Below are 22456 nucleotides of genomic sequence, written 5' to 3'. Positions count from 1 at the left end.
AAAATAAAACAAGAAAAACAAAAGAAAAAACTATGCATTCCAGTTGCGAACAAAGGGGAAACTGTGCATACCGCCCTGTAGGAGTAAATGAGATAGAGTGTGTGAGTTTAAACGGAGAGAGTGAAATATTAAAAGGGGGGTATGTACGAGAGAGAACTACTAACTGCTACTCGTTACTTTTACTAAAACTAACGAGTAACATTTTAGGCCAAAATATTGCATATGGTAGGAGGAGCTTACAAACGAGAGAGCCAAATTAAATTCTTATAAGAATTTTGTTCTCTCGAATAATGCCTATTCTTTCTGTTGCATCAAACATAAGGGGAAATAAAAGGGAGATAGCTTTATTTTGCTCAGTAAGATGTTTTTGGGGCCCAAGTTTCTTCTTATTCGTGCAGGTGTTGTTGTTGTTTGTTGTCTTCGTGCGGATTAAACGTCATCTTTTGGGGAATTGTTGGCCATCAGGCAGTGGCTGGGGCCGTGCAACCAGTTCAGGTTGGACGGTCTATTGATAAACATCGTTAGTGCGCAGAAGCTGGTCTGTCTGTAAAAGCTTTAATCGCCACAAATTTGCGTGTCTAAAATCGTGTGTCTCAAGGAATGTTACCTTCATTGGGGTTTCTTCTGAGACCCAGCTAACTTTGGTGAAATTCCGTACACATATGTAGTTCAGGCCGTGCCGTGTGTAAGCGTATGTGTGTGCGTGTCCGTGGTCAAGCCAACGAGTGAGGTTTAGCGTCACAGCACCCACCCACCCATGAGCCCATGAGCAATGATAACGATTGTTGTTATGAAATCGACCTCCCAACTTTCAAACGTTATGTTGTTGGTCGTTTGATGTCAAACTATGTTTGTTGTACTCGTATGTAACCCAGCACGGTGCGATTGTGGCGAGGATTCCATGTTTGACCTGTTAGCATTGAACATTGATGAACATTACGGCATGCTTTAACGGATATTTTTCTTTAGTTTTGCCGCATCTACAACGTGCATCAGTTACGTAGCGTTAAAACAACTGGCTTAAGTTCCAGCTGCCAACAACCTGTGTGTATGTGTGTTACATGAACTAAACATAAATACCTGCATATTTGTTGTTTTTTGGTGACAAAACACATTTTTTTCTGCTGCCATGAAAATGAGTGTTATGGCCAGCAAACAATAACAAAGAACGAAAATAAAAAATAAAAAAAAACACTTCTCATTTTTTGTGGCAACTTCCAAAAATAATTGCAAGTTCAATTTGTGCTCTTTCTCTTGAAATAAAGCAAAGGCTGCCTGCCACATGTGAGTGTTAAAAAATAAACCAAAACCCTCTCATTTCCATGTGACAGTGATATAATTTCGTTCCATATAAAATTGAGTACTTTTGAATTTTTTTGTTATTGGCAAAAACACTAAAACACATTCTACTAAGCTCAGCTCCAACACTTTTCACTCGTCTATATATTTGTTTGTTTGTATCAAGCAAATGTCAAACAAAAGGATTACATTACACATTTGTTATGTTGACATTATGGATCAGTTACCGCTACCAACAACCACACATCAGATGTGAACAACAAATCAATGCAACAAAAACAACATAAAAAAAAATAAATGTTAACAAATGTTGTTACATATTTAACACGACATTTAAACAAGTTTGTGACAATTTGTCTTGTTTTGTTTTCGGAAAAATTTGCAATTAAAAAAGAAAGAAACAAACAAAAAGCTAGTTAACAAAATCAAGAATTAAAGAAAACGCTATAATAATAAAAAATAAAACAAATATACCGACAAAGAAAACAAATAAAAATCAAGTGCAATAAAAATTGAAAAATTAAATAAATATTATAATTAGATAATAACTTCATAATGGCAGCTTATACACAATTTGGATATGGCGGTTATCCGTCGGCATCACAGGTAGGTGATAGATTAAATAAAACAGTATTTATAAATAAAATAGTAATGAATTTGCCAAATATGCTTAAAATGAGCATTACTGATCATTCGATACACTACAAATTTTATCATTCCACTAACTAGGGTCCCAGAAACTTGTCTTGTGACAAATGTAACAACTTTAATGGCGGAAGCCAGTACTTTGAAAATATGAATATTTTCAAAAAAATTCTCTGTTGATATTTAACAACATCACCAGAAAAGATCCACATATTCATGTACATACATATGTACATATGTCCAAGTTTAGGTGTACCCTCAGACACCGTTGTAGCATCTCGATTTCAGGTACACATTTAAAAGTTCTGAGATTTGTATTTGGGTGACACCGCACTATGTCGCGAGTTCATATTAACTGTGGCCAAAAATAGAAGAAGTTGTCGTAGGTGCATCAATTTTGGTACACGTACCTATTATTGACTTACAATCTTCAGGACAAAAATTTGGGTTGGTCGGTCCACGTTTTGATATAGCCCCCATAGAACCGTACCTCCCGATTTTCGGTATTTTGAATGTTTAAGACACAATGACCAACCGAAAGTATTCAAATTTTGTGGTTAGTCTTCGGCAGAGGTATCAAACATTCCAACAGAGAATTGTGGGCTTAGGTCCACGTTTTGATATAGCTCCCATATAACGGTACCTCCCGATTATCGGTATTTTGAAGATTTTAGCCTCATTATTACACCGAAATTGCTGAAATTTGGTATTTAGTCTTCGCAGGGGGCATTATACCTTCACCATGAAATTTGTCTGCATAGGTCCACGCCTTCATATAGCCCCCATAGGACGGTACCTCCTGATTTTCGGTATTTTGGAGGTTTTAGCCTGATTATCACACCGAAATGGCTGAAAATCGGTATTAAGTCTCCGTTGGGGGACTTATAACGTTCCACCAGAAATATGTCGGTATAGGTCCTCGTCTTCCTATAGCCCCCATAGAACCGTGCCTCCTCATTTTCGGTGTTTTGAGTGTTGTGGCCTCAATATCCACCCGATATGACTGAAATTTGGTGTTTAGTCTTCATATTGTTTGTGAGCATATTGAATATATCAAACTCTTGTCTTTATATATGAGAAATTTCCTTTAAAAAATTTTTTGACCGATTAGTGGTCAAAAAACGGTCATTTTTTTGTAAAAAATCGAATTTTGATTTTCGCTGTTCACAATTTTTTTAAAAATTTATATTTTTAAAAATTATCTCGTTTTAAAGCAAGACTATTAGGTACTTAATAAGCTCACAAAAATATATGATGATCGGTTCATTCGTTTTCGGGCTATAGCCAACACCGCAAAACGATTTGTTAAAAAAGGGGGTATCCTCTCAGTGAGGTGGTCGCTGAAAAAGAGAAGTGACACATTCGTCTGCAAACCTCTGCAGCTGGGACCTTTATATATTTGAAGTACTCACTTTTTACGACTCATACAGCAAAAATATCGATATACACTTTTATACAATTTTTTCCCACTCCACTCAATTTAAAATTTGCTTCAGAAAATTAATAAACTAAGTAATACATGTTTGGGTAAATGTAAACACCATATGATTAATATTTACATGCAAGCAAAGGTGTAGCCAAGTTTATTACATCCCAGGAGAACTTAGGAACAATTTTTGCAGCGACCGTTACTTTTAACTTTTAAATATTAACGCATAATATAATTTATTAATTTTAGAAAAAAAACACACAAAAATACGTATTAACTAAAATTGTCAGATTTAAATCCTCATATAGCAAAAACTACTTCACGTATCAGTACCAAAATTCAGATTCTTCTTAATTAATATGTTTTCTATCACTCCCCATCAATAAATTTGTTCAACGAAGTATTTAGTTTTTACCATTTTTGGCCAGGGTCGTGACACTGTGCACCGTGGTGCAATGGTATGCACACCCGCCTTGCACACAGAAGGTCGTAGGTTCGATTTCCCGGCAACGGTGGCAAAATACCCCTCAGTAATGTTGGCGACATTTCCTGAGTATTTCAGCTATGTAAAACTTCTCTACAAAAGTGGTGTCTTAGACACGCCGCACGGTGGTCGAAAGCACTGATCTAGTGGCGCGAAATTAATAACTTGCAAACGAATTGAGATACGTCACTGCAATTTGGTACAAGCTCAGCTTGTACCTGTGGGTAACAATGGGCCAAATATGAACAATATCGGCTGATGTTTTGGTATAGCCCCCATATAACGGTACCTTAAGATTTTCGGTATTTTGAGGATTTAAGTCACAATTTCGTAGCAAATTACCTGTAATTTGGTACTTAGGGTTCCTAGTGGTCCCAAAATATTTTCACCAAAAATTATGGACATAGGTGCACGTTTTGATATAGCCCCTATGTAACCGTACCTCCCAATTTAAGGTATTTTGAATATCATGACCACATTTTTAAACCAACTTGGCTGTAATTTTGCATTCCGTGTTCTTACTGAGTATAAAATCTTCTTACAAAACATTTTCAACGCGGATTTATGTTTCGATGTAGCCCCTTTTATGGTACCCCCGATTCGTTGAATTTTTACTTGTTATCCCATATTTAATAACATATTTAGCTATTATATGGTATTATAGTGTCTCTGGGGATAGAACTCCTCCTGGCAAAAATTTCTCAAGATAGGTCCTTATTTTGATTTAGCTTCCATACAAATGCACAGCTAAATTTGTATAAATTTCATGAAAAATCCCATATTTTAAAAGTGCAGTCATCAAAAGATTTGCAGATATTTGCAGCCCTAATGTGGTTATTATTCCGTATCCAGAGAGTCCAATTTAATTCCCCAAAAAATAATCGAACCTAAGTTCGGCCAAGTTTACAAGATGCACTCTATGGAACAAGCACGTACAACCCATAAAAACACTAAAAAATTGAATTTTTTGAAAATTTATTGCTATATAACTAAGTACCTCCAGACCCCAAACTAATTTTTATAATTTAAATCTCACCGTCTGCTATTAATTAGAAATAAATCTTGTCCAGTTTCATTACGGATTTATTTAACATTTAAACAAATATGAAGTTAATTTTTTTGCAACAATTTTTTAAAATCTGATGCAACAAAAACTCTTGTATTTGATAGTGAATAACTGAGTGAATATTTACAACAACAAAAATGAAAAAAACATAATCTTTGTCTGCAAAGTGTACATACACATCGATACAATGGAACATATTTCGCAATTTTATAGTTAGATTTTTTGACTTTCGCGCCGCTAGATCAGTGGTTTCGACCAGTGTGCGCCGTTCGGACTCGGCGATAAACTGTAGGTCCCATATCATTGAGCTAATATGAATCGGGGTGTACTCATTGATATGAGAGAAGTCTCTCTTGTCCCTTTTGGGATGTTTGTGGAACAATTATATATATATACAAATATATAAGAGTTGTATTTAGGTTCTCAAAAATTGTGCTGAACAGACTATGTGTGTTAGTGTTCGATAACCGAAAAGATTCTAGATTGTACAAACTCTTACAATAACAAACTTGTTCAGTTAAAGAGAAATGAGAAGTAGTTGCATGTACTTGTAAGAACTTGCAAATAGTTTTTACTTGCGAAGTTATCGAACAGGCCTATTGTAACCCGGATATGCCGACGGGCAAACTAATGCAGCAATTTTCGTGATTTTCCAAAATAGTGTTAGTCTGACTGATAATATTACAAAACTGAAGAAAAAATAAAGAAAAATATTTTCTAACTTGGATTTTAAGGCCGTACTACATGTAGTACACTCGGCATATACGTATGCAAAAGAGAAATATAGTTTTATCATGTTTGGGGCATAGTGATTGGAGAATTGAGTAATAAATTGCATTAAATCACCATCAACAATTTTTAAATCAATTCCAGGGTTTAAGGTAAAATTTCCTTATCACATGCTGAAATAATAGCATCGGTGTCTTCCAGATATTGCTTCGCTCTTTTCACTGACGTGCAATATCGTCATCGCTATCTGAAGCAGTGGAATAAAGATTTCGAAAAAATCAGCTTCAACATTTAATAATGGAGGAGATACAATTTTAAAATTCGCTTCATCTACTCCAGGATCTTCATCTATAATGTAATTAGGAGGGCTTCTATAAAATTTTCTGACCTAATAATGAAAACGTGAATATTTATCATCAAAAATAGTTCTGTTGTTTTCTAAAGTATTCTCCATTATGATTTATACACTTTTGGCAGCACTCATACCAATTGTTCAAGCACTTTTTCCACTCCGGATGAGACATCTCCAAAACATGGTTTTTGAACGCTTCAACAGCATCTTCTGGCGACGAAAACCGTTGACCACACGGTTTTTTCTTGATGTGCGGGAATCGAATGAAGACATTGGGTTCCAAGTCAGGGCTGTACGGCGGATGGCCCATCAATTCCGGTCAAAAATGCTTTGGTTTGAATCGATATGTAAGAGCTCACATTGTCATGGTGCACACTGATTCCACTTTTCTTGTTCGTTTCCGAAGACATCAGGCATTGTGGTGTACCACTCAGAATTTATCGTCATACGTTTTTCGAGCCATATAGTCCATATGATCAGTTTAGCCGCAGAAACAGGCGACCATTTGTTTCGAAGTGCTTCTTCAATGAACAACTTTAGTTGGATTTGCCTCGCCTTCGAAGACCCCATGGTCGATTTGTCACCTGTGACGACCGTATAAATGTCTTGTGAAGCACCACTATCTTATTTTTTTCAACATTTCTTTGCACCAATCGACACGAGTCTTTTTTGAGCGATTGTCAAATTGCGGAGGTTCCAACGATAACAAAACCCTTTTTACGGACAGGTGTTCATGCAATGTATGCTGGTGTAAAAAATGACCAAGGCTACCTCTATCTCACCGTATATCACATGGCGATTTTGCATTATTACTTCTTGCACGGCATCAATATTTTCTGGCACAACGGCCGTTTTTGGACGATATTGCCTAGGCCTGAAACCCATCTAGCAGCCATCGTATGTACACCTTCGGCGGGTACAATTGCGATGACATAGAAAACTGTTCAAATATTTCTTCTAAGGCCTTTATTATCACATTTAGTGATAAAACTCTGTAAAAATAAAATTTTTAGTTTTTACACATAAGTGCCGAACGTACTACATGTAGTACGCTAGGAAATATGTCAACTAAAATCACATATAATTAATTTTTTGGCATATAATTTTGCTACGTATTGATTTTTACAACTGTTAAAATTAGAAAAATATAGAAAACCAACAAAAATAAAATATGCATATAATTTTTTTTCGCGCCGATTGCCTGGCATCTTCACACTTTTCCAAATTTCACAAAACTGAAATCTTTGATCACAAATAATACGCACAAGCAGTTACTTTAGACAAAACTTATCAAAGTACGTTGTGTTCTGTAGCGCCTCATCAAATTTATTAGAAAATTTAACGTAAAATAAGCTCAGAAACCTGCAAATAGTAGGTGTACTACATGTAGTACACTAGGCATATCTGGGGTAAACAAGCAACAAATTAATTTTGGCTGAACAAAAAAAAAATGCAAACATATAAATTTAAAAAAATATATTATATGTACAGTTAGACAACAAATGTATTACAAAGGCCAACATTGTAAAAAAGCATAATAATTGTTTGTTTATGGCAACAAATTATGTATAAAAAACTATACGTTTTTTTTGTGCAAATCTCTTGCTATTGGTCCTCAAAACAATATTCCGTCAAAATATACAAAATTTATTTGCAATTTATAACAAATACGGACTAAAATAAGAATTACCTACTACTTTTAGGTAATAATAAATATATTGCAAAGGGAAAAGCAGTACTATAAAACTAATCATTCGTGCAAAATTTTGTAGTCCTTATGTATTTTTATGACTTTTTCGGCTAATAATGGACTAACAGTATTGAATGTTATAGAGTTCAGTGATAACAAGTGTGAAAAGCGTTAAGTTCGGTTGGGCCGAACTTTTTATACCATCCACCACAAATTTCAGCCATTTCGGTGGATTAATGTGGCTACAATCTTCAAAATACCGAAAATCGGAAGTTACTATATATATATATATATGAGGCGCGGGCCTATACCTACAAATTTCTGCGGGGAAGTTTTATACCCCCAACGAAGACTAAATACCAAATTTCAGCCATCTCGGTGTGATAATGAGGCCAAAACCTTCAAAATACCGAAAATCGGGAGATATCGTCCTATGGGGGCTATATCAAAACGTGGACCTATATAAACATTTTATGGTAAAAATGTTTCTACGCCTCTGGAAACACAAAATACAAAGTTGCAACCGATTCTGTTGTCAAATGGGACTAATACATTCAAAATATATTAAAATGACGCGTACTTTATATGAGGGCTATACCAAAACGTGGACCTATATAAACCAACTTTGGTAGGAATGTCTTTGGCCTCTGGAGACATAAAATACCAAAATACAACCAATTCGGTGGTAAAATGGGACAAATATCTTAAAAATTCCTTAAAACGACGATGCGTCACGCGTCATTTTGTATGGGGGCTATACAAAAGCGTGGACCTACATAGCCCGCTTTCAATACCAAAAGTCCTACGTACAAATAATAGATTTTCCCAAAATTTCATCCACCTACGTCAATCGGTTCGGACGCTAGAGTGATTTCCATATATATATATTATATGTACAGTTAGACAACAAATGTATTACAAAGGCCAACATTGTAAAAAAGCATAATAATTGTTTGTTTATGGCAACAAATTATGTATAAAAAACTATACGTTTTTTTTGTGCAAATCTCTTGCTATTGGTCCTCAAAACAATATTCCGTCAAAATATACAAAATTTATTTGCAATTTATAACAAATACGGACTAAAATAAGAATTACCTACTACTTTTAGGTAATAATAAATATATTGCAAAGGGAAAAGCAGTACTATAAAACTAATCATTCGTGCAAAATTTTGTAGTCCTTATGTATTTTTTATGACTTTTTCGGCTAATAATGGACTAACAGTATTGAATGTTATAGAGTTCAGTGATAACAAGTGTGAAAAGCGTTAAGTTCGGTTGGGCCGAACTTTTTATACCCTCCACCACAAATTTCAGCCATTTCGGTGGATTAATTTGGCTACAATCTTCAAAATACCGAAAATCGGAAGTTACTATATATATATATATATGAGGCGCGGGCCTATACCTACAAATTTCTGCGGGGAAGTTTTATACCCCCAACGAAGACTAAATACCAAATTTCAGCCATCTCGGTGTGATAATGAGGCCAAAACCTTCAACATACCGAAAATCGGGAGATATCGTCCTATGGGGGCTATATCAAAACGTGGACCTATATAAACATTTTATGGTAAAAATGTTTCTACGCCTCTGGAAACACAAAATACAAAGTTGCAACCGATTCTGTTGTCAAATGGGACTAATACATTCAAAATATATTAAAATGACGCGTACTTTATATGAGGGCTATACCAAAACGTGGACCTATATAAACCAACTTTGGTAGGAATGTCTTTGGCCTCTGGAGACATAAAATACCAAAATACAACCAATTCGGTGGTAAAATGGGACAAATATCTTAAAAATTCCTTAAAACGACGATGCGTCACGCGTCATTTTGTATGGGGGCTTGTAACCGAAGGTTAAACAAAAAAAAAAATTTACTGTAGAAAATATAAAATTGTAGGCTTTGAAATTTAAACTAGAAAATTTCAATACTTTTATTCAAACGATATTGTACAGAAAATATTGAAAATCATTTCAATTCGAAAAGTTACACAGTCAAGACGTGCCAGAATATTTGAAAAGGGATTAAAAAAAAAAAAAACTATTATATCCTTTCCTTTTGAATACGAAGGATATCCAAGGACATTTAATTATTTCGTGGAATAAGGACTTATATTCACAGTTTGGGTAAGGACTTTTGCTGGTATGAAATATATTCGCGCATTTCATATACATAAATATTTGTTATTATTAGACTGCCGATTCTTGGGGGAATCGGCGTATAAAAGGACCAACAAATATATCAAATCCTCCAAGTTCTGTTCTGCTACGAAAGTATCCTTGACGCCCTGATTTACGCCAATTTTAAGTCTACAAAAATTTGGAAGATATAACATCAAATATCAAATATAGAGTACGGATTTAACGATATAATTAGTGAATCAAGATTTATAATTAGTGAATAGAACCAGAGGCAACAAGAGGAATTAATCTATTAAGGCGATTCCCGCTGAAGCGGGAACCAAACTTTCCCAAATAGTGACTCAAGATGGAGAACATTCTTTGAAACCATATTGAAATTCGAATGTTCTCCCCATATAACTAACCATTACCAAGATTTATTATGAAATCAAAGGCTCCAAAACTCAATATCCTATCAAATTGATCTGCAGGACCTTGGAATTCCTGTTGTGAATTTAGTACTTAAATTAGTTTTCACACATTTCAGTTTCCATTTAATTGTGAGCTAAGCAAACGTAAATCTTTTGTATAAAAAAAAAAACAGCCGCAGATTCAGCATGAATCAACTAAGTCAACAGGCCTGATGACAACGCGAGTTTTATTGGTGAGTTTTAACTATTTTACTTTATGTTTGACTTAGCTCTCATCACTTAAATTTAAATAATACAATTTTCTCTTGACATTAATTATCATACATCAATCACATATTTCATATATATAGAGATAATAACCAATACATTGATCCTTTGCAAGGATACACTTTTGTACTTTTATCACATAATTTCTCAATTTTATATGAAATCTACTTTTAATATTCGCTATAGTTTACTCGAGTTTTAAATATAAACACTATGAACTGTTAAGTGGTCATTCTTCATTTGCGAAAGGTAAAGGTGTTTAAGTAAAGAGGTATTTTAGGGCTGAGAACATATATTTCAGCACGGTAGGGTGGGTATGCTGAAGCGGTGGAATAACAACTGTCACTGCATCTAAAGTAGCATCATCATCGTTTTCTTTTATTCCCACTTAACTTTTCCCAGTTTCCACTATCATTTCCATATCTATTCCTTCTTCTATAAGAGCTACCTTATTTTACTTTTATGATAACGAAACCGAGCCTACTTCTGAAGGAAAAGAACTGCCCCAAGACTGAGCACGGCCGGGGCAAGGAGGTAGCCACTTCCGGAGGAAGTAGGGCCCGCGTGAGGTGGTTCGTTACATAAATTAAATGGCGCCCAACGTGGGGCCAGCAACTAGCCGTTATCCGGCGAAATTATTTGAACAGTAATTTAACACCTTGATGCTGGTCCCATATTAACAGTTAAAAAATCTTTTAAACGAGTTTCGGACTTACGATCTTAGCCATTGCGAATTTCGTACCAAATTCCTTTTGGAAGATTTTCTACTTTTTTTTTTAACTTCTTTAAACTAGTGTAGAAAGGATTTAATTATTTGGTTTAAATCGTTTAATTACCGCTGCAATAGTTTGGGGGGTCATTTCCTTCTCTCTCTCTCTTTGTCTCTTTCTTTCTTTCTCCCTCTTTTCTGTTTTTCCATCTTTGAACTATCGCAAATAGGACTTTTCGAAATGATTATATGTTGTTTCATTACCATTGCAGTAGTTCGGGGATATATATCAGTGTGCTCTAGATTATAGTGGATTTATGTTCTTGGGGTCTGATCCTGGGATATACCCTATGATCTGAAGCACAATTCAATTCTTGACTTGATGATGTTACTAAAGAATAACACCTCTACTAAAATACTTTTATCCGAGTAGCAACTGAACATTATTGAGTATTATATCAACTTTCTATATAATTTCTGTTTTTGCCCTGGTGTTGTTTAGTTTGATTATAATTGTATATTGAATCCGAATTTTATATAGTCACGTATATACATACATATACATAATGCCGGTTACTCGTAGTGCCAACAGAAATGCAAATAATGATGTGCCAGCAAATGCATCTTTTGTATTAGAAGATGATACTAGTTCACCTGGGATGTCACACAGAAATAGGTCTAGGAGGAGAAATTTAGAATTAGATCGGTCTAGGAACCTTTCTACCAGTATTGAAAGGACAAATAGGGTGGATGAACGAAGAATTCGGTTGATAGTCTCAGAATCTGTTTCTGAAATGCGAAACGAAATAACATCCACAATTGCAAATGAAGTAGGGAGATTAGTACAGGGGATCCATGTGAATGGTAATGCTTCCGAACAAAGAGAAATTATAACTCCAGTAAATAGTTCTGGATCGGACCGAAATGCGGATATTTTACAAAATAATCCCGATAAAGTAATGAATACAATTCGTAATTGGAAATTGTCTTTCTCGGGTTATAATAAGGACATTCCAGTAGAGGAATTTATTTACAGAGTGAATATTATGACCACCAATACCCTTGCTGGCAATTTTGAATTGTTATGCAGATATATACATATACTGTTTGAAGGCAAAGCACTTGAATGGTATTGGAGATACCATCGTCAAAATGAGGCGGTAGAATGGGCCGGACTATGTGCTTCATTAAAGATCCAGTATAAAGAATGTTTCAATGATTATGACTTAAAGGATGATATTCGTCGTAGGAAGCAGCGAAATGGGGAGACTTTCGACGAATTTCATGATTCCATAATGACATTAGCTGATCGGCTTCTAGTGCCTATGACAGATGAGGAATTATGCGAAACCATGATTCGCAATCTCAGAACGGAAATAAGGCACGAGTTGTTACATTTAGAAATAACGAGCGTTGCACAACTTCGGAAAACTGTGAGGAGACACGAAAAGTTTGTTAAGGAGCTGCAAACTACGCATAAATGGGGCCGTTATCGAGACAAGGTTCAAGTGGCCGAAGTAGATGATAATGAAATTAATAGCGAACCAGAAGACACAGATGTGATGGAGATTCACTTAGATGTTTTATGTTGGAATTGTCGTGAGAATGGACACACGTATAAGAATTGTTTAAAAGACCGAACTATATTCTGTTATGGTTGTGGACAGGCTAATACTTATCGGCCTACTTGCCCAAAATGCAAAAATCCGGGAAACGTAAAAAGGGGTGTCCCTCAAAAGAAGAGTGGACATCCAAAGACACACTCGATGAAGTAATATTATTACCTAGTCAATCCGATAAATTACTAACTCAAAATTCAGATCGGATTATAAACATCTCATCAAGTAGTACAACAAACGGTCTTACTCATTCATTTAAAAATTCGAAACAAAGACGTAGTTCTTTGCGAATACAAAATTTTTGGAAAAGATTGAAATTGTTTAGAAAATACACGATAGCCTCCATAATTACAAAGAATAACGATACTAGACCATATATCCCGATTACCGTATATGACAAATTATATTTTGCTTTACTAGATAGTGGGGCTAACAAAAGCGTTATCGGAGGAGAACTAAGTAATAAAATTCAACAGTTACCAGAGTTTATGAAATGTTATGGAAACGTTAGGACGGCCGATGGTCAGACACAGAAAATATCGGGCATAGCTAAGATTAAATTTGCATATCACGATAGAGAGTATAATTTTGAATTCTTAGTTATCCCGTCTATAAAACAAGACATAATATGTGGAATCGATTTTTGGAAGAAATTTAATATTTCGATATCCATGTATGGTGAAATTGGCGAGGTGGTTAAGACTAGTTCTGGTGAGGAATTTATAGAGTTGTCCCCAGAACAGAAACGGAAATTGGACATAGTTGTCGAATTGTTCCCAAGTTCAGAGCGTGAAGGCTTGGGGTGTACCTACTTGGTTGAACATTCAATCGATACAGGGGATTCAAAGCCGATTAAGCAGAGATATTACCCGATTTCTCCTGCAAAGGAAAAGATCCTATGTGAAGAGATCGACAGGATGTTGTCTCTCGGAGTGATTGAAGAGTGTCCCCAGTCACCATGGTCGTCACCGGGAGTTTTAATAGTTAAACCCGACAAAGTTCGATTCTGTGTAGATAGCCGGAAACTCAACGCGGTCACCATTAAGGACTCATATCCAATCCCAAATATAGAGGGTATTTTGTCAAGATTGCCATCTGTGAAATTTATTTCCAAAGTGGATCTTAAAGATGCATTTTGGCAAATCAAATTAGATGAGTCATCCAAACCAAAAACAGCATTCACTATTCCCAACAGGCCACTATATCAATTTACAAGAATGCCATTCGGGTTGTGCAATGCACCACAAACATTGTGTCGGCTTATGGATCAAGTAATTCCATATAACATGAAAACACACATCTTCGTTTATCTTGACGATTTACTGATAATGTCGGAAAGTTTTGACGAGCATTTACAGCACCTTCAAGAAGTAGCTAAGCAGTTCCGAAAGGCGGGACTCACTATTAATGTGAAGAAAAGTAGTTTCGCTTTGAAACATGTAAAGTATTTAGGATACATTGTAGGAGAAGGCTCTTTGAGTGTAGATTCGGATAAGGTGAAAGCGATTGTTGACTTTCCAACTCCAACTTCAGTTCGTGTATTACGTCAATTTTTAGGAATGATCGGTTGGTACCGGCGTTTCATTGCCGACTTTTCAACGCTAACATTTCCCTTAACGGAGTTGCTGTCAAAGAAGAGACCTTTCCAGTGGAGCGATAATGCGCAGAAATCGTTCGATGATCTAAAATCCAAGCTGTGCCATGCTCCAGTCTTGATCCATCCCAACTTTAGTAAGCCGTTCATATTGCAATGTGACGCAAGTACCGTTGGCGTTGGAGCAGTGTTGGCTCAGGAGGACTGCTATGGTAACGAAAGGCCTATAGCTTATATGTCGCAAAAACTCAATAAAGCGCAAAGGAACTACACAACAACAGAGCTAGAGTGTTTAGCCGTAGTTCTAGCAATTAAAAAGTTCAGAGCTTATATAGAGGGCCATGAATTTAAGGTAGTCACAGACCATGCCAGTCTCAAATGGCTTATGAAGCAAAGTGATTTATCGGGTAGATTAGCCAGATGGGCGTTGAAATTACAAAGTTTCAATTTCACAATCGAACACAGACGGGGAAAGGACAACGTGGTACCCGACGCTTTGTCTCGAAGCTTTGAAGTAGAAGGCAATGTTTCCGAAATCGAAGTTAAATCTAAAATAAATCTAGATTCAGATGCTTTCAATGAAGAAGAATATTCCAAATTGAGGGTAGATGTGGAGAATTCTGGTCATCCTGATTTTAGGGTTGAAGGCAAATTGATTTATAGAAGGACGAAGTTTTCTAGTACGGATGAAGATGATCAGAGCCCTTGGAAGTTGGTGGTGCCATCAAAATTACGGGCTGATATTATTTATTCTGCTCATGATATGCCAAACTCTTCACATTGTGGTATTACCAAGACAATTGAGGTAATTAGGAGGTATTTCTATTGGCCTAAGCTAGTGACCGATGTAAAGAAATATATAAATAAATGTGATGTATGCAAAACATCAAAAGCTCCTGCTATGACATTACGACCTCCAATGGGTAACATGGTAATAACGCAGAGACCATTCCAAAGACTCTATGTCGACATTATTGGTCCATTCCCTCGTACACGAGGTGGTTATATAGGTATTTTGATCATTCTAGACCATTTCTCAAAATTTACGTTTCTGAAACCTTTGAAGAAGTTGGTAGCGAAGCCCATTATTACATATTTAAAAGAGGAAATATTCACATGTTATGGGGTACCAGAGGTTCTCGTTTCCGACAACGGCACTCAATTTAAAAGTAAGGAATTCGACAAATTTCTGTCCGAATTTGGTGTGCAGCATATGTATACGGCCGTTCACAGTCCTCAGGCTAACGCAAGCGAACGTGTGAATAGAAGTGTGAACGCTGCTCTTCGATCATACGTAAAGGAGGACCACAGACAATGGGATATATATCTTCCAAGTATTAATTGTGCCCTTAGGAACACCATGCACCAGGCAACGGGAAAAACGCCATATCAAATTGTGTTTGGACAGCAAATGATTACACATGGCCAAGACTTTAAACTATTGAGGAAACTACAAGCGCTGGAAGAAAACGACATAGAACTTCAACGAGAAGATAAATTTACTGTATTGCGGGATAAGATACAGGAGAAGATGAAGGTTGCATACGAAAAGAATATGAAAATATATAATGCCAGAACAAGGAATAGAGAAGTAAAAGTTGGACAAGAGGTCATACGACGCAATTTCGTACAAAGTTCACATTTGAATTATTTTAGTGCAAAATTAGCACCCATTGGCATTAAAGCTAAAGTTCTGCGAAAAATAGGGAAAGTAAATTACGAGTTACAAGATTGTGAAAGTGGTAAGATTGCGGTTTACCACTTGAAAGACATTTGGACGTAGTAAAACATTTTTTTTTTTTTTTTGTAAGCGTGGTATAGTTTGTAACCGAAGGTTAAACAAAAAAAAAAAATTTACTGTAGAAAATATAAAATTGTAGGCTTTGAAATTTAAACTAGAAAATTTCAATACTTTTATTCAAACGATATTGTACAGAAAATATTGAAAATCATTTCAATTCGAAAAGTTACACAGTCAAGACGTGCCAGAATATTTGAAAAGGGATTAAAAAAAAAAAAAAACTATTATATCCTTTCCTTTTGAATACGAAGGATATCCAAGGACATTTAATTATTTCGTGGAATAAGGACTTATATTCACAGTTTGGGTAAGGACTTTTGCTGGTATGAAATATATTCGCGCATTTCATATACATAAATATTTGTTATTATTAGACTGCCGATTCTTGGGGGAATCGGCGTATAAAAGGACCAACAAATATATCAAATCCTCCAAGTTCTGTTCTGCTACGAAAGTATCCTTGACGCCCTGATTTACGCCAATTTTAAGTCTACAAAAATTTGGAAGATATAACATCAAATATCAAATATAGAGTACGGATTTAACGATATAATTAGTGAATCAAGATTTATAATTAGTGAATAGAACCAGAGGCAACAAGAGGAATTAATCTATTAAGGCGATTCCCGCTGAAGCGGGAACCAAACTTTCCCAAATAGTGACTCAAGATGGAGAACATTCTTTGAAACCATATTGAAATTCGAATGTTCTCCCCATATAACTAACCATTACCAAGATTTATTATGAAATCAAAGGCTCCAAAACTCAATATCCTATCAAATTGATCTGCAGGACCTTGGAATTCCTGTTGTGAATTTAGTACTTAAATTAGTTTTCACACATTTCAGTTTCCATTTAATTGTGAGCTAAGCAAACGTAAATCTTTTGTATAAAAAAAAAACAGCCGCAGATTCAGCATGAATCAACTAAGTCAACAGGCCTGATGACAACGCGAGTTTTATTGGTGAGTTTTAACTATTTTACTTTATGTTTGACTTAGCTCTCATCACTTAAATTTAAATAATACAATTTTCTCTTGACATTAATTATCATACATCAATCACATATTTCATATATATAGAGATAATAACCAATACATTGATCCTTTGCAAGGATACACTTTTGTACTTTTATCACATAATTTCTCAATTTTATATGAAATCTACTTTTAATATTCGCTATAGTTTACTCGAGTTTTAAATATAAACACTATGAACTGTTAAGTGGTCATTCTTCATTTGCGAAAGGTAAAGGTGTTTAAGTAAAGAGGTATTTTAGGGCTGAGAACATATATTTCAGCACGGTAGGGTGGGTATGCTGAAGCGGTGGAATAACAACTGTCACTGCATCTAAAGTAGCATCATCATCGTTTTCTTTTATTCCCACTTAACTTTTCCCAGTTTCCACTATCATTTCCATATCTATTCCTTCTTCTATAAGAGCTACCTTATTTTACTTTTATGATAACGAAACCGAGCCTACTTCTGAAGGAAAAGAACTGCCCCAAGACTGAGCACGGCCGGGGCAAGGAGGTAGCCACTTCCGGAGGAAGTAGGGCCCGCGTGAGGTGGTTCGTTACAGGCTATACAAAAGCGTGGACCTACATAGCCCGCTTTCAATACCAAAAGTCCTACGTACAAATAATAGATTTTCCCAAAATTTCATCCACCTACGTCAATCGGTTCGGACGCTAGAGTGATTTCCACAGACGGACAGACGGACGGACGTTGCTATATCGATGTAAAATTGCACGCTGATCAAGAATATATATAGTTTGTGGGGTCTACAATGATTATTTCGAGTAGTTACAAACGTAGTGACAAACTTAATATACCCCCATCCTATGGTGGAGGGTATAAAAAAGCCGTCGTGGGGGGTCTTCATGCAGGTAAAAAACGCTTGAGAGCATATTACCAATGACGAATCGACCACAGACAAGTATGCAAAGAATGCATTTTTTGACTCAATATGTATTGTCGGTTAATGGACCAATGTAAAACAGTCCGATTTTGGGTTTGAAAACATCGAATAGCTCTGGAAAGTATAGGGCAAAAATAGACCCTCAGTGCAGTATTTTGAAACGACCTACTACAGAGCTCTATTTCCTCTCTCAAATGTATTGGAATGATTTCATTTTTACTAAATGGATAGATATTACCTTCTGCTATCATAATAAATCTCAAAAAGTGCGCCAAATCCAATAAAACCCATCAAATATGGAAATTAAATCCGTTCCGGAAAAGCTGGAATGCCGAATTTTTGGTTAGTATATTCTTTCGTAAAGAAACCTAGATACAAAATAATTAATTTGTGTGGAAAATTTTGGAAAAACACTAGAAATGTGTTTAGCTTTTGAAATTTTCACAAAAATAGTTAATTTCACCAAATAATAATGTTTTATTAAAAACTTGAAATAACAAGTAAAAACCCAGCAAAATGTTCGATGCCACAGATGTCATTCAATCATGGGTGCAAGTGATCTGGCATGTCATCTTTTTAGCATCTTCATCGATGAATTTTATATGAGCGTGAAGAATATTGTAAATAATTAATCTTATATATTTAAAAAAAATGTGTATAAATAAAAATGGGTTCAAATGCTGATGAAATGATAGGATCTTTCACGACTTCCTTTACATTGGTTCAAATGCTAATGAAAAGTTCGGATCTTTCACGACTTCCTTTGCATTGGTTCAAATGCTAATGAAAAGTTCGGATCTTGCACGACTTCGTTGAACCAATGCAAAAGATGCCATGAAATCACGTCATCGCATGAAACCCATTCCTTCAAATTTTGCTGGGAAAGTATCAGTTGGCTTTGCCGATAAACCGTGCTCCCTAAGCGATCTTTATTTCCATAGTACTTGGTATAGGGGCCAAGGCGAATTTTCAGGAAATCGCTCTACAGGCCACAATTATTTTCCAATCGATGAAAAAACTTTAACAGTTCATTGTTGTGGCTAAAAAACGAATTCTACAAAAAAGTTTGAAAATCAGGCCAGATTTTGATTTTGCTCCAATATGCATATATGTACATTAGGGTTATAACTTTTTTGCAATTTTTTCAAATATCAAAAATACCACCGCATAGTCGTGTAGAGCATAAAAAACTAATATGAAATATGATGTTATTCTTTCTCTATCGCGAAAAAAGTTTCTTCACCAAATGCATTGAAGTTCAGTAGTGCATTATTTAATTTTATTTGTTATAATGACATATACGCTTTTCGTAATAACTTATTAATTTTCGAAAGTGACGGACTGTTTTTAATGACTTTGCCTGTGAGAATCGTATTGGTTTTCTATAAATATTTATTCAAACAAAGCAAATTTAAATTTTAAATAGAAAAAAATACCGAAGAGGCTTTAGTAATTTCAGTCGGTGCGGAAACTTTTTTCACCGAATCGAACTGAAACTCCCATTTTCGTTATCAGGACAATATTCCGCACATGGTACTGGCGTGGTATTTTTTTGGTTATAGCCCTAATACACATATGTTCAATTACAGGTAATTTGGGCCCATAATATAGCAAAATTTTTATTGTCTATACTGGTAAAGTCTCAAAAAACAAATTTTCTATTTTTTGTTTATACAGTCAACCAAAAAAGTCTACATACACCCTATAAATCTCGGGTTTTATGGGTAAGGGATGATTTTTATGAAAATCCAAGTACATAGTTTTATTTCATATCCCTAATAAACAATATTACATACAACAAAAATATATTCCATAATACGAATAACGGTAAATTCTATAAAAACAAAAAAATTAATAGGGAAAAAGTGTACATACACCCAATGAAATATTAAGATTAACGTAAAATTTATGGAATAAGCAATACAAATTTTACATTTTATTGTTTTATCGAATGTCTCAGGTTGTCTATGATATATTTTAGACAAAATAGGAACATATTTGTTGATTAATTGCCGTTATTTAATGCCAGACTTCGCGTATAGCTCGTTAAGGCGGACCCTTGCAGATTTCTTTGAGTTTTTCAGACTGGTAGTTTATGAAACCCTAGGAAATACAGTGGGACTAATTATTTTGAGACCCTAAAGCGCTTTGAAGTTGTTCTTATGGATAATATATGCTCCTGAGCTTCGATAAATATGTGAATTCCTGAGTTTTTTATAAATTTTAAAGATTTCACAACATTCCAAGGAGCAAATTACATGCAGAAGCCTTCGAATTACCTTGTAATAAGGTCTGGTACAATCCTCGAGCATGCCTTGAATCAGCAATGTAAAAGTATCCGACATTTGTTGCGCTTCAAGTGACCCTAACGGTCATAATACGAGGGCATACTAGTTAACAGTGTAAATTTCATACAAATTGCATGCATTTTTTGGTGGTGCTTTTATTTTGATGCTTTGGAAACTTTAGGAGCGGGTTTGGAGAATAATGTTGTACATTTCTGATTGAGTTAAGGTCCAAAAATGTATTACAAAGTAATTCCAAGGTTCTTGCTTGTAATTTGACCCTTGGAATGCTGTGAAAACTATAAAATTTATAAAAAAAACTCAGGGATTCGCATATTTAGCGAAGCTCAGGACCATAAATTATCCAAAAGAACAACTTCAAAGTGCTCTAGGATCTCAAAATAATTAGTCCCACTGTATTTCCTGGGGTTTCATAAACTATCAGACTGAAAAACTCAAAGAAATCTGCAAGGGTCCGCCTTAACGAGCTATACGCGAAGTCTGACCTAAAATAACGTCAATTAAAGCACAAATATGTTCCTATTTTGTCAAAAATATATCATAGACAACCAGAGACATTCGATAAAGCAATAAAATGTAAAATTTGTACTGCTTATTCCATAAATTTTACGGTAATCTTAATATTTCATTGGGTGTATGTACACTTTTTCTGTATTAATTTTTTAATGTTTATAGAATTTACCGTTATTTGTATTATGGAATATATTTTTGTTGTATGTAATATTGTTCATTAGGGATATGAAATAGATCTATGTACTTGGATTTTCATAAAAATGTTTCCTTACCCTTAAAACTCGAGATTTATAGGGTGTATGTAGACTTTTTTGGTTGACTGTATTAGGCTCAAAAATGTTGCGGTGGAGGTACCCGCAGGAATTCACCGGCATGGTCCATTTTGGAAGTGGATGTTTCTTTTTGAGAGATAGCGCGACCTCCAGTCATTTCAGCTGGTCATGATATAACAGATAACATAAACAGCTTTCCGATGCATTAAAAACAGGGTTTAAAGTGCTAATGCCATATTAGCAAAGCACAGAAAATTTGTAGTTTTGCCTGCTAAAATTTCTTCGAAATATGTTTAGCAACAATGAACAACTGCAACAAATTTCACAAAAATATTGCTATCGATGCTGATACTATTTGATATTGTTGCTATAATAAAACAGCATCGGACATGCATACTCATATTTTGCAGCACACATTATTAACACATATCAGAAAAAAGAATAAGCAACATAGTTTCAACTGCTTAGCCAAATTTTCAGCAAACAATTGTTTTTGATCAGGTTTACCGGTGTAATTCAATAAAAATCACTATATAATTAATTCCACTTTTTCGTTCAAAAGGCATGTGAATTTTTGGTGAAGCCGTTTAATATTGGTTTTTGTTATTTTGATGGAGGCATTTGTCATATGATGGAGGCATTTTGACATTAAAAGAGGCTTTTTTATTACTGCGTTGGAAACACTACTTACAAAAACACCCCTCGATTATCGATTTGCTTCGACGATTGGTCAGCCGAGTGCTAAATATGTAGCATGGTGGAATAAGAAGGTGTTACATCGATAACAATAATCGGACCATTTATCAGACCAAACGTCAAAATTTGCGAACAAATGTTGACGTTTGGTGTGGTAAATGGCCCGATTATTGTTATCTATGTAACACCTTGTTATTCCGCCATGATATGTAGCGTGGTTGTCGATTATGCCTAACGAAAAAAGCTTAGGCGTAAAAAACGAAATAAGCAAAAATGTACAAAAAAAAATATGCGTTCGGTTGCTTATTTAGCCGTGTGTGTCAATGTTGTGTAGCAGTTGAAGTGTACAACTAATGCTAATGGTTTTAGATGCTGGCTTTTAAACCCTGATTAAAAACATTCGAATTCAGTCTAGTAGTTGAAGAAAAATTCAAAGTCAAAGTTTTTCATATCCCTGCCGGACGTTTCTCAACTGGTTGAAAAATAGTTAGCTATACATGCA

The 22456-nt window shown here is 35.2% G+C and overlaps 1 protein-coding gene across 2 annotated transcripts in view; it reads left to right on the top strand.

Moving 5' to 3' along the window:
- Positions 1–488: 488 nt before the first annotated feature.
- ara (araucan) overlaps positions 489–22456 on the top strand; it is a 145542-nt gene continuing 123574 nt past the window's right edge. The window contains exons 1-2 of one of the 2 annotated variants that reach the window (XM_073987169.1): positions 489–856; positions 1730–1905. In XM_073987169.1, coding sequence (XP_073843270.1) covers positions 1855–1905 — 51 coding nt within the window. In that variant the 5' untranslated portion in view covers positions 489–856; positions 1730–1854. Of the gene's footprint in view, positions 1055–1715; positions 1906–22456 lie in introns of both variants that reach the window. The other variant, XM_073987168.1, reaches the window with a different exon arrangement.

Source organism: Musca autumnalis, unplaced genomic scaffold (genome assembly GCF_047663935.1).
Source record: "Musca autumnalis isolate F117 unplaced genomic scaffold, ASM4766393v1 scaffold_4, whole genome shotgun sequence".
NCBI lineage: Eukaryota > Metazoa > Arthropoda > Insecta > Diptera > Muscidae > Musca > Musca autumnalis.
Note: the sequence above shows the minus strand (reverse complement) of the source record. Positions and strands in the feature narration are given on the sequence as shown.